This window comes from Schistocerca americana, chromosome 4 (assembly GCF_021461395.2).
Source record: "Schistocerca americana isolate TAMUIC-IGC-003095 chromosome 4, iqSchAmer2.1, whole genome shotgun sequence".
In the NCBI taxonomy this organism is placed as follows: Eukaryota; Metazoa; Arthropoda; class Insecta; order Orthoptera; family Acrididae; genus Schistocerca; species Schistocerca americana.
Genome location: NC_060122.1, coordinates 26,040,280 through 26,054,070, shown reverse-complemented (window position 1 = coordinate 26,054,070; position 13,791 = coordinate 26,040,280). Strand labels below are relative to the sequence as shown.

The 13,791-nt window shown below is 41.0% G+C and overlaps 1 protein-coding gene across 1 annotated transcript in view; it reads right to left on the bottom strand.

Annotated features, from left to right (window-relative positions):
• LOC124612548 overlaps positions 1 to 13,791 on the bottom strand; it is a 161,828-nt gene that overhangs the window by 67,780 nt on the left and 80,257 nt on the right. Inside the window, exons 7-9 of the mRNA XM_047140821.1 lie at positions 12,279 to 12,518; positions 11,998 to 12,227; positions 2,641 to 3,045 (exon numbers count right to left, since the gene is read on the bottom strand). Of these exons, the coding sequence (XP_046996777.1) occupies positions 2,641 to 3,045; positions 11,998 to 12,227; positions 12,279 to 12,518 (875 nt within the window). The remainder of the gene's footprint in view (positions 1 to 2,640; positions 3,046 to 11,997; positions 12,228 to 12,278; positions 12,519 to 13,791) is intronic.

Below are 13,791 nucleotides of genomic sequence, written 5' to 3'. Positions count from 1 at the left end.
CCAACACACTATACTTTACTATCCGTAAGCACTGCCTTCCATATTAGTTGTATGTGCAGCACTGCCATAAACGTTTGTATGTGGAAGAACAGTTAGCAGGTAGCAAGCTGTGGTGATTAGAAATGGCCAAAGTTCCGTGTGTCAATGTATCTTTCGATACAGATTGTCTTTTAAGACTCACCACCGCTATTGTGGTGAGCAGATAAAACCTGATGTGATTATTCTTCTCTAAGAAGTGATATAGCTAAAAATAATTGAAATAGTAACCATTACTCTATTTTCAATTAGTCATTTAATAACTACATAGTTCTAGCTGCGTAAGTAACATGAATTATTGTTACAGGAAGTGGAAGTTGTTATTAAGGAACTGTTAGATACAGAAAGAAGTCATTTCACTCGGTGCTTAGCAGCAATACCACATTCAAACTTATTTGAATGATTTTACAAGTAGTCAATTCCAGTAGATGTAATGTGATACTTATTTGCATCTATCTAGATATTTCTGGACAACAAGCTTGCCTGTCTCGGCTTAAAATGCTATTTTGGTGAGCACCTGTGGATGTTGTGAATAATGAATCTTATTTACATCTTACTTATGATCAAGACCCTATTTTTACAGATTGCATTTCTGCTTGTAACTGGGTGGAGTTGACAATTATATGCCACACAGGAGCCAATGGCGAGCTTTCTTAATTTCATTCACCATATCAAATGTTTCAGGAAAACCTAGAACCGTGTCATTTATGATTTAAATGAGGAAAACTGCACCAGTTACTTATGTTTTGATGCTTAACACAACGCATTTCTAGAATTTATTCCATTGTCAAGTGCATTTGTTCACATGAATCTGTTTGGTGATGTTTGCATATATGATTTTCTGGCTGTCTTGTGTTTTTTTGTGGTAGATTGCAACCAGAAAAATCGGACAAAATGAATTTTTGAGTGTTAGAAATGGTATTTTTGTTTGTCTACTGATAGGTATATACAAAAATAACATTTGTAATATTAGCATTTAAGAACACTTAAAGATTTATTTTGTTCGATTTTCAGTTTGCAGTCGAACCGCTTAAAGAAGCAAGAGAGGCAGAAAATCATACACGCAAACATTAACAAACATATTCACAGTGTACTTTTTACTAGTGGTATATATGATAGTTAATTTTTAAATTTTTAGTTAATAGATAGGATGGGGTATGTATGCAGTTTATAATTGGGTAGACAAGAATTTGTTTTGTATCTTTGGTTGCATATGTAATGTGGGGGTGCATGGATTCATGACATTGTATGTCACTTTTCTTGGTCAGTGAAATTACACTATTATTTTTTTAATGGCTCTTTTAGTGTAGAAAGAAGAGTTGTTGATCCAGCTATGCTGTATTTCTGTAATGTTATTAACTTGGAGAAATTCATTAGCTTATTTACATGGTCAGTTTGACTGATAATGACTATACTATTTTCTTTATCAAATTTTGCTGCTGTCACATCTTGAGTGGTTAATTTCTCATTTAGGCTGTTGAGGATGTGGTGTTGTATCTGTCTGGCTCTAGGAATCAATAGAGTGTCAGAAACAGAGCCGTGAGAAGTAGATTAACGAGCGATTACCATCTCCAGTCAGCCACTTGTGAATGTCACACTCTGTGGAGGCAAGTCTGTTGATACTAGTTAAATGCTACTACAGCCCATCAGAGACTTCAAATTAGAAATATTAGCGTGCACTAGGATATCACAGTTTATTTGGTTTAACCATATTCAAGGCCTTCTCGAGTAGATCACACCAAACACAATAAAGTCTTTCCACATACCACTTAAACACTGGTCAAATGTGAAAACAATTGGAACCACTATTCACTTTCCCTCTGCAGACTTCTGTTCTAAGTAAGGTATCAGCTTGTATCCAGCCTCTGGGCAGTACCTGTCCGTGTGAAATGTTGTGACAGCAAATGTTCTTGAAGGAGAATTTATGTCAGCAAGTCTAGTCTGTGGTTCAAGCCTGGCCTGAGAGTAGATGGCATTTCTTTGCCACAGCACTAGGAGGAGGGGAGAGGGTGAGGAGAGAAGGATCCCTGGTACTCATCTGATAGCTGGTCAAGTCGACCTGGGCCATCCAGGAGGGACTGGAAAGAAGAAAAACCGTACCCCTATGAGAAAGTGAACCCAGGATGTGCAGGACCAGAATCGCACAGTCTGTCTGCTAAACTATCGAGGCTGTACATCGGTAAGACGTGTTCCTGCCATAATGAACATATCACACGTCAGTTCAGTGTGTATGTGTGAAGCACATATGACAATGAGACTGGAAGCGTCAGAATAAATGTAGTTGTAGTAAATCGATGATAATTAAATTGCAGTCCCAAGTAATTTAGCTTCTTCTTAACTAATCCTATAACTCCATATCCAGTCGCTTTTCCAGGCAGCTGAGTAGTGACAGGCTATTTCCACTATGCCTTAGGGCCCTTGTCAAAACTTCAATCCCTCCGACAACACCGACACAGCTTTCTCGTAAAATGCATACACATTACTGCGAGCATACATCCTACGGCATACGAAAATTGCATTCTCTGTACAACTAATAATCTAAGGCGTTCCATGCCATATATCTGGTCACAGGAGTTTTAATTAATCAAGAAATTCACGAGATACGCTGTGTACTTTGGTTGTAGGAAAGACTGAAGTAACGGGAAGCGACGCCCGCTGCAGTTCGCGCTGGTGCCCCCGCCCCCGCCCCCGCCCCCGCACTCACCCAGGCTGACGCCGGAGGAGGAGGGCGGGTCGTCGCAGCGGCGCTGCGCGGCGCCCCACGACCCGGCGAGGCTGAGCGCCAGCAGGGGGCGCGCGCGCACCAGCGCCGCCACGGCCCGCAGGCCCTCGCGGCCGCACACCAGGTGCGGCAGCTGCAGCACCGACACCTGCGGCGCTCGCCGCAGTGCCGCGCACAGCTGCGCCACCTGGCGCGTGCCCATGTTCAGGTCCAGCACCAGCTTCGACAGCGAGGGGCTTGCGTCCACCTCCAGGCCCGTGCATAGCGCGTCCACCAGCGGCTGGAACCTGGGGGCGAGCAAAGGGCGCCCTGTGAGCTCTAGAGACCGGTACTCCCTGTTCGTTATCGTGACAGCGGAGCACTCCCGTCAAGTTCCACACTGCCCAGGGTGCACCCACCAGAGGCCAGGTGTGCGAAAACAGACACGCACGTTCGTTTACTGTTTGGTTGGTTGTTTTATTGGTTTAGCATTTCATTGATGATTAACGTTGATTAACGTTGTTTGTATGTTAATTAATGTTGATCGTATATTGAAGGTTAAAAATGGTCCATTAACCAACTATCTAGCTAAACAATTTTTTGAGAGAAAATATATTTTGTTTATGTTTAACAAATTCTAAACGATGATAAAATTAACAACAAAAACGCTAATCATTCTTTGTGTATTTGGTGTTGTTTTAATTTTATCAATCTTAATTTTATTCTTGTAATTCAAATCTAATTTTCTAATCAATAATTAGATAGATAACAACTTTCTGTATTTTAGAATTTAAAAATATATCTATCTTTTCCGTGATAATTTTCGATTGTAACGTTGCAAATAATTTGTTCTAATTCTTCTTCTAGATCTTCTACTCGTTTACAGTTTACTACTTTTATTTTTCCTAATATTTGACCCATTTTTATATTTTCGATTCAAACTATCTTTTTCATTATGTAAGAAACTGTGTTTGTTTTTTAAAATTGGATGTATTTTTAAGTAAGCTATCCTGCGGAAAGAATTTCCATTATAAGTAGAAAAACCATCTATTTTTATTTCCAAAACCAGCTCTTCTTTAGGAGACTAAAAAAATTTCTAGTTCTTGTCAAAGACTACTATGTGAAATACAAATAAATCCTTCTTTATTAAGAATATTCTTATTTTTCTTCATTTCTATAAATTTATTGTTACAGAGACCTTTAACAACATAAACAAAATTTTTTACTATTTTGTTCACATAATACTCACATATATGTAAACTTATTTTTATCGTTTGACATGGAAGCATTAATTTTATAATGTCCACCTATAGGAAAATCTATCTATTGTCATTTGAATTAATTTTTTTATCTCGTCTTCTGTTTCTCTCATTTTTCTCTTCCTTCTCCAAAATATTCTTGTGTTTTTCTTTTAAATACTGTGTGTATCATCCAAATATTACAGTTTTCTTTCTTGTGTACTTAAATTTTCTAATTCTTGTTCTGTATTTTTAGTACATTGCAAATACAATGCATTAATTGGTTTAATTTCTTCAATGGAATATGGTTAAATTTTGTTGGAAGTATTTATTCTTTTTCTAGACACAAATGGTAAAACATTATTTGTTTTTATTAGTACCAATTATTCAGTATTTATTTGTTTCAGTATTGTAGAACACAAGCTATTAGATTTAGAAAAATACATGTCTCCAGATTTTATAAAGCATATTTGTTTTACGTAAATTACATTGTGTGCCTCCTCAAAATTTCTGTGTAATTAATGGGTGAGCAATTAAAACTAAACACAGTTAACCCATATGTAAGTAATTTTTCTCTTTCTGCTTTATTATCTGCTTTAATTTTTATTTATATTCCAGTTAACTCTTTTGTGTTTCTATTACCCCAGTAGACATACTGCGAGAGATTGTAAATAAGGCAACAACTGTTTTGTAGAGTATCTGTTAATTTTTTCCACATTTTAGATAGTGGAACAGAAGAAAAAGAATCTTTATCAAAATATTTCCTGTTATTTGCTGTTAATTGTAAACACAGTGTTAATGGGTTGAATTCTTGTAATTTTTGGAAATGTGGTTTAATATAATTATAGATTGTTGCTTCCAATTTTTTAATTCCATTTCCTTCAGCTAATGTAGAAGTAAAAGTTTCCCTTAATCATTTATTGGTACAATTTTAAAAAATCTGTAATATGGGTATCAACTTGTTAATTAACTTCTGGACTCGATAATTGGCAAAAATAAAGTTATTGTATACTTTTACTCCAGAATTAGAATTTATCCAACTTAAATGGTCTTTTCCTACAGAATTATTATTGTTAATTATTACATTGCGTTCTTCCTTGTGTTCTCCTTGCATTCAAAATTAAACTATTTATTAAGTACTCGATCTTTCTTCTTTGTTAAAAATTCCTGCAAAAACTTGTGTAATGTCTAAAGTCAGTAAATAATAGTGTTCCTTTCTAAGTTCTTGCAGTATTTGTTGAAGTTCCTTTAGTAATGTATAAATCTTGGCACCTGCTAATCGTATTTTTAAAGGAATAATAACTGGATTTGTATATTTACATCTTATTACATCCATATCCACATTAGTAACTTGTTTTGCTCATTTACATCTTGTTGTATTCGAATCTAAAAGAAGGCGTAATTTACCTTTAACAGTATGTTTGCAGAACAAATTTAAGAAACACTCCTCATAAGAAAGTATTAAATGATCCACATATTTCTTTCTTCGCTAAAAATTGTTTTTTGCTTGTATCTTGTACAGTGTACGAAATCTGTAATTTTAGATACTATAATATTATCACAGAATGGTTTTGTAATTGAATTGAATTGTCCTAAATTTACTTCTCCTTTTGTGTAAATGATATCTCCAATATTTGTAACAAGATTGTTATTACTTAAATTTTCTGTAAGTAACCATAATCAACATCTTTTGTTGGTTGGTTTTGTTTTATTTCCAAGGAGTTCTGTTACAGAATCTTTCTTTTTGTTGTAGCACAAATTTTATTTTCAGCTTCCATTTACAGACACAAAAAAATTAGATTTATGAAAAAGTAGCTAGAATTTAAAAAAGGTTAAACAATAGAAAAAATAAGAAGTAGCTGAAGGTAAAGTGAAGTCCTTTTTTTTACCTATTTGAATAGGACAGAAATCACATTTAATAAACCCATCCATGTTGGTATGAGTATACTCGATCTATAAATAACTGATTTACGATTTTCACTATAGAATAATAAACCCGAAGTATGGGGAAAATATAGAATTATGTTATCAAGGTACAGATGATTATATCTATAATATACAAACAGAAGAATTTTGTGAAGATGTGAAACTGATGATTGATAAGTTTGTTACTAGTGATTATCTTGAAAATAATACTTATGATATTCGTCAAGTTAATAAAAAAGTTGTAGAAAAAATGAAGAAAGATGAATGCAATGGAAAAATAATGGTAGAATTTTGTGGTCTGAGAGCAAAAATGTATACTTATAAAGTTTGCAATAAAATAGAGAAAAAACCTGAAGGAGTTAAGAAACGTATTGTCAAAAATAGAACTAGCTTATTATAAAGGTTGTTTGTTTAACAATAGAGAACAGTATGGAAGAATTAATATGATTCAAAGTGAAAAACATGAAATAAACACTGCTTAATCAAACAAGAAAGCATTGAGTCCTCATCACGACATAACATATTTTTTGAAAAATAAAATACATACATTACAATACCATCATTATGCAATCTGAAACTGAAAGAGTGCCAGTCTGGCAACACTGTAATCACACGTATGGTAAGTACCTTAGTCAGGAGCTGATAGTTGTGCTGCAATGTTGGTACAGTGAGTAGAGTTTTGGGTTAGCATGCAGGAGCGAATTTCTTTTATTTGCTAATTTCATTCTGAATATTCATACGGTAATATATGCCGTTCCTTAGGTTACATGTATCCAAAATTTACATTTTGTAACTCTGAAAGTAGCAAATACATGGTCAGACAAATAAGAAATACAGTTGAAGCAAATGACCTCTGATAGGACAGAATATCTACAAAAACAATATCAATTTCGAGATGCTACACATGCGCCTGTTCCATGGAATGTGCATTACCCCTCTGACAGATATTGTTCTGCATGATTCGTACCGACATCGCTAATTGTGAAATGTTTTGCTTAAAATTACACTGTGTCCCTAACGGTAATAGACATGATGTTTCCACAATCCCATCAATATAATAATAATAACAATGTAAGTGTTGTGTGACTACAACCACCCATCGGGTAGACCATTCGCTGGGTGCAATCCTTTCGATTTGACTCCACTTAGGCGACTTGTGCGTCGATGGAGATGAAATGATGATGATGAGGACAACATAAGAGCCAGTCCGTGGGAGGAGAAAATCTGCGACCCAGCCAGGATTCGAACCCCAGTTCTTAGGATTGACATTCTGGCAGGCTGACCACTCAGCTACCGAGGGCAGACATAACAATGACACTAATGTATTGAAATACATACTAATCAGCAGGCAGTTTCCAGACTCAGTATTGAAAGGCATGGGACCATGATGATAACACAAATAGTAACCGAGTTCGGACATTATTCGCAAAGCACATTGTTAGTCCTATTGATAGCGTAAGGACCTAACGAAATGTATGGACCTGAATGAGGCAAGAAGAATAGTTGCTATTAATCTCTGGGACCTTTGGAGGAGGATACAAAGAAAACAAGTTTAGCATCTAGTGGATGAGGTAATTGTGAAATTCCATGACATGAAAAGGGCTTTTTCCAGATGTGGCCAATCTTCCATTTCTACGATTGTAGTATGTAAGAGCAAGTGTTTTCTAGAGGACCCGCTGCAATCGCTGTTGACGATTAAGATGCCAGATACCGTACCACCTGCACTACATTTACCAAATAAAAACATAGGCCTCAACCCAGAATCGAACTGCCGACCTGCTGTATGCTGACCCAAATCTCTATCCACTGCACCAACAATGCAGCACAGCTATCAGCTCCTAACAAAGGTACTTACCATACATATGATTACAGTTTTGCCAGATTGCCTCCTTTGACGTCCATTTTCTGCTGGATGCACTCCCCGGACGAAATTTTGCGAGAGACATTTTTTTATCGCTGGTATGTGAGGAGTTGCGTAGCGAAGCCCGAGTGCGCGAATTTCGCTTCACCCTGTATATTCAGATGATTGTGATACTTTATGCATTTTTCTAGTACATGGTTTCATGCCAAGACAGACTTCAGTAAATAATGTTCACTCCACGAACACAAGACATCAACTCGAGAATATGTGGCCGACAGATTTAATTTTTCCTAATCCGCTAACAGTAAATGTTGGGAAGGATCATTGTTTTTGTTGCTGGTTGGCAACGCCAAGTTAATATTTGATCGATAGCCGCAACGTAACTTCCTCGCGGATGAAAAGTGTGTGTCGGACCGAGACTCAACTGGGGAGCTTTGCCATCCGCGGCAAGTGCACTACCGACTGAGCTAGCGGTCCGGCAGACAGTTCTAATCTGGTAGTTTGCTTCATATCAGCGCATACTCCGATTCACAGTGTATCAGCGGCCGTGAACAGTGCTTCATGACTGAGTCAGTCAGTGCAAAACTCGTGCTTCCGGAGGACGTTGTGATTCCCGTAACCTGTAAAGCTGGGCGTCCCAGACGAGGACGAGTGCACTTCCTCTGGCTGCAAGCTTCTGCAGTGTGATACGGCAGGGTCAAAATTTACAAGTTTGTCAGTCTGGGTGTCCTCCTGATTCAGTGTTCCACATGCAGCATGTTGCAACATCTATAGTAAGATTAGGTTTATTAAAGATTTCATTTCTTCTCTCTGAACAACCATTTTTCCACTGGAATATGGAGGCAGAGGGCCACGTGGGTTACTATGATATGCCACTGATGTTCTGTGCATGAGGCGCTGTCTCTGGAAAAAACAATGAAAATGGGTAAAAGAAAATGGTAATCATGAGGGAGAAGTAGGGATATCAGGATAAGTGCTTGTAGTAGTAGTAGTAGAAGAAGAAGAAGAAGAAGAGGAAGAGGCATTTTGGGAAGGTGGCATATGAACGAATGTAAATTATGGGAATATTCGAACTGAACTGAACTTTATTCCATAAAACGTCCTTCTTCTCGATGGGGAGACGATCAGTGTCTCGTTTTCGCTTGTAAAAAGAGCCACTCACATTCTACTAAGTGAGATAACACATAAAAAGTATAAGGATTATATTTTGTGTTCACTACCTCATTTGTTACGACGTTGCATTGAATGGCAATGAAACAATGAAAAACGGAGATAAAATTAGAAAAGAAGTAATGAGGGTCTAACAAGGGATGGAATCAGTAAGTCAAAAGGCAATCAAATACAAAGAAAAATGGAGAGAACAGCTACGTCGTATGCTGTAAGGAAGACTTCCTAAATTAGCAATGCAGTGTAAACTGTGGGGCATGAGAAGTGTAGGAAGAGTGAGGAAGAGATGGTGAGACGGAAAAAGGCCCTAGGCCTTGTAACGGGACATCTTCCTCTAGCATTGCTTTTTCTCGACATTAGTTGTCGATACCAATATCATTTTTCGAATTTTGGACTGGTCAGTATCATATGGCTTGCCTTTGTGAATACTTTCGTAGAATTTTCATATTTCTAGCTAAAATGTACGAAAAGGAATTACTTTACAAAGTGTTTTAATTTCGATCTTATAATCGATAGGTATGAGGTTTGAATATACAGTTAAAATTATATTTTTGGAAACATTTGAAATTACAAAAAATTCCCATATTTAAAATTTGTATTATTAATTATGCAATCTTGTACGGTTTACTATGTTTATCTCTGGATTCATTTATGAAATAATAATCGAAATTAATAATGCAACGAAAGTTAGTAATAATTCATTTATTAAGAAAAATTGTAAAGCCTTTGGAATACTGTTTTCTTTCGCAGAGTGTGGGAATAAGCTTGCCTCTGATATAATCGGACGTATTTCTGTGTAATAGGTGCGAACAATGTACAGTAATTTCGGCTTTGTTAACGTGAAAAATCAAAAGACCGTATGATGTACTAAAAAGAGAGAAACTACACTACTGGCCATTACAATTGCTACACCAAGAAGAAATGCAGATGAAAAACGGGTATTCATTGGACAAATATATTATACTAGAACTGACATGTGATTACATTTTGACCCAATTTGGCTGCATAGATCCTGAGAAATCAGTACCCAGAACAACCACCTCCGGCCGTAATAACGGCCTTGATACTATTGGGTGTTGACTCAAACAGAGCATGGATGGCGTGTACAGGTACAGCTGCCCATGCAGCTTCCACACGATACCACAGTTCATCAAGAATAGTGACTGGCATATTGTGACGAGCCAGTTGCTCGTCCACCATTGACCAGACGTTTTCAGTTGGTGAGAGATCTGGAGAATGTGCTGGCCAGGGCAGCAGTCGAACATTTTCTGTATCCTCAAAGGCCCGTACATGGCCTGCAACATGCGGTCGTGCATTATCCTGCTGAAATGAAGGGTTTCGCAGGGATCGAATGAAGGGTAGAGCCACGGGTTATAACACATCTGAAATGTAACGTCCTGTTCAAAGGGCTGTCAATGCGAACAAGAGGTGACCGAGATGTGTAACCAATGGCACCCCATACCATCACGCTGGGTGATACGCCAGTATGGCATTGACGAATACATGCTTCCAATGTGCGTTCACCGCGATGTCGCCAAACACGGATGCGACCATCATGATGATGTAAGCAGAAACTGGATTCATCCGAAAAAATGACGTTTTGCCATTCGTGCTTCCAGGTTCGTCGTTGAGTACACTATCGCAGGCGCTCCTGTCTATGATGCAGCCTCAAGGGTAACCGCAGCCACGGTCTGCGAGCTGGTAGTCCATGCTGCTGCAAACGTCGTCGAGCTGTTCGTGCAGATGGTTGTTGTCTTGCAAACGGCTTCATCTGTTGACTCAGGGATCGAGACGTGGCTGCACGATCCGTTACAGCCATGCGGATAAGATGCCTGTCATCTCGACTGCTAGTGATACAAGGCCGTTGGGATCCAGCACGGCGTTCCGAATTACCCTCCTGAACCCACCGATTCCATATTCTGCTAACAGTAATTGGATCTCGACCAACGCGAGCAGCAATGTCGCGATACGATAAACCGCAATCGCGATAGGCTACAATTCGTCCTTTGTCAAAGTCGGGAACGTGATGGTAGGCATTTCCCCTCCTTACACGAGACACCGCAACAACGTTTCACCAAGCAACGCCGGTCAACTGCTGTTTGTGTACGAGAAATCGGTTGGAAACTTTCCTCATGTCAGCACGTTGTAGGTGTCGCCACCGGCGCCAACCTTGTGTGAATGCTCTGAAAAGCTAATCATTTGCATATCACAGCATCTTCTTCCTGTCGGTTAAATTTCGCGCCTGTAGCACGTCATCTTCGTGGTGTAGCAATTTTAATGGCGAGTAGTGTATATTTACGACAAAAAATTCTCGAACAACAGTCTTTAAATTTATTTAGTTCAAACTAATTGTGAGGATCTGATGTGAGTTTTCAGGTTCAAGAATCAGACCCTGGAGAAGAAGAACTGGAGGCATTTCAACATGGGAAACTAAGTACAGTTGAAAGTTTAGTGTAATCTTCGCTCCTCTCAAAACCTCCATAAAGACTTTGCTTATTAATTAGTTGCACTGGGTGTTGTTCAATGTGGACAATAGCCGGAAGAAGGAAGAAGGGGGTAGATTAGTCTGACTTTGGAGTTGTCGGAAGGAATGAGTCTTTCGACAGTCATACAATGAAGGCTTTCACGACCGGATGGTACTGTTGTTGATAATTATTCCGGGCTATGTGGCCGTGGTACATGGAATTCTTCTATTCCTAACGTCTCGTGCAATACTACGCTGGACATCTTCAGAGGTATGGCTGGTCTTTCCGACGCCCGATTCGTCAGTCGGCAGGACTCAGCAGGACCAGCCATACCTCTGAAGATGTCCAGCGTAGTATTGCACGAGACGTTAGGAATAGAAGAAATCCATGTACCATGGCCATATAACCTGGAAGAATTATCTTCCGACAGTGTTTCCCGTACCACGTTCTGGATTCTCTTGTAGAAAAAAAAAGAGTTATTGAAACACTTGCTTAACCTATAAAGTCACACTGATCTCAACGAACGACAAACAGCTTAAAGAGTTAAGAGGGAGACGAGACGGCGGAACAACCTGTGAGGGGAGCGGGCCGGGCCGGACGCACCTGTCGTGCGCGCTGTCCTCCAGGCAGGTGATGGCCAGCTCGAAGGCGGCGAGCCGCGGCTTGGCCAGCGTGGCGCGCACGTGTCCGGCGAGGCGCGCCAGCTCCGCGGCGGCGGCGGCTGCGGCTGCGGCGCCCCCGCCGGCGGCGCCCGGCTCGTGGCCCAGCAGCGACGAGACGCGCACCGCGCGCACCGACTCGTTGGCGGCGAGCGCCGCGAAGAAGGCGTCCAGCTGGTCGCGCGGCGCGCAGCCGGCGGCCGCGGCGGCCTTGTCGGCGTCGGCGTCGGCGTCGGCGCCGGCGCCGGCGTCCAGCTGCAGCTGCAGCGACAGCTCGAGCGCGGGCAGCGCGCAGGCGTCGCTGCGCAGCACGTGCGCCCAGCCCTGCAGCTCGAGCGACGCGGTGCGCACCAGCGGGGGCGGCGGGGGCGGGCCGGGCCCGGGGCCCGGGGGGCAGGCGCGCGCCCCGGCGGCGCCCACCAGCCGGCACACCGCCGCCACGTTCGCCTCGCTGGGGCCCGCCGCCTGCCGCAGCCGGGACGGCGGAAGACATGAAGACGACCGAACCCGACAGCGGATACCGAACGTAAACAGAGACGGGCCGCAGAAATGCTGAAACACCTGAACTGGCAAACTCTCGATCGTAGACGCCAATGGTCCCACGAAAGCGTCATTACTAGATACGAAGAAGTAGTATGAAGTGAGAATCTAGCAATATGTAACAGCTCTCTACCTATCGCTGCAATCTACATTCTGAAGTTGAGACTAGACTTGTGTAATGCTGTATACTGTCCAGCCATCTCACACAGCCAAGTGCATGCAGGCCAGAAGTTGATACGACCCTCTCCAACGTAGCGGTGCGATTTGGATGCTGGTCTACAGACCACGAGCCGTACTTGATTGGGAGTGCCGACCTACGCCACCTCTTACTGTATTCCTGCAAAATGATATTCCGAACAGGAGATTCACCGTGCCTTACCAATAGGCGGTTGAAAGTACATCGAGGAGAAGAGAAAAGCAATTGGCATGTACTCAATAACAGATTACCTCTGGGCTCCGTTCTTGCTCCACTGTTATTCGACCTCTACACAGCTGACCTGCCGAATTTGACCTGCCGAAAATTTCAATATGCAGATGACCTGGTAATTTCATATCCGAGTAAAGAACTTTCTGAATGTGAAGACCTAACAAACAGCCTTACTAAACTTTGTGAATATTCTGAGACATGGCGACTGAGACCAAATGTTTCTAAAACCGAGATAAGCCTGTTCCACCTCTCTAATCGGCTATCATCAGCAACGATCAGTCCACCATTCGGCCCAAAATACCTGCGAGTCACTCTGGACAGAACTTTAACATACAAAAAAACACCTTTCCGACTTGGTCAAGAAGATACAAACACGAGTGAACCTTGTGAGAAAGCTGGCAGGCAGTACACGGGAAGAAACCACATCAGTTTTCCAAGGAGCATCCCTTGCACTGGTGTACTCTGCGGCAGAATACTGTGCACCAGTTTGGCTCCGAAGCGCCCACGTAGTGAAAGTAGACGTCCAACTGAACTCAGCTATGAGAGTAATTAGTGATACAGTCCGGTGTACGCCTACTTCCTGGCTACCAGTGCTTTCAAACATCTGTCCTCCAGACCTCCGTCTTTACAACCTCTGTCAGCAAGTTTCTGAAAACAACTCAATCCCTCTTCATGACAATTTGCTATCACTGCCCAGGAAACGCCTCATATCTAGAACACCAGTATATGAAATGAGACTCTAAATGCTACCCAAAGGATTCGTCCAGGACG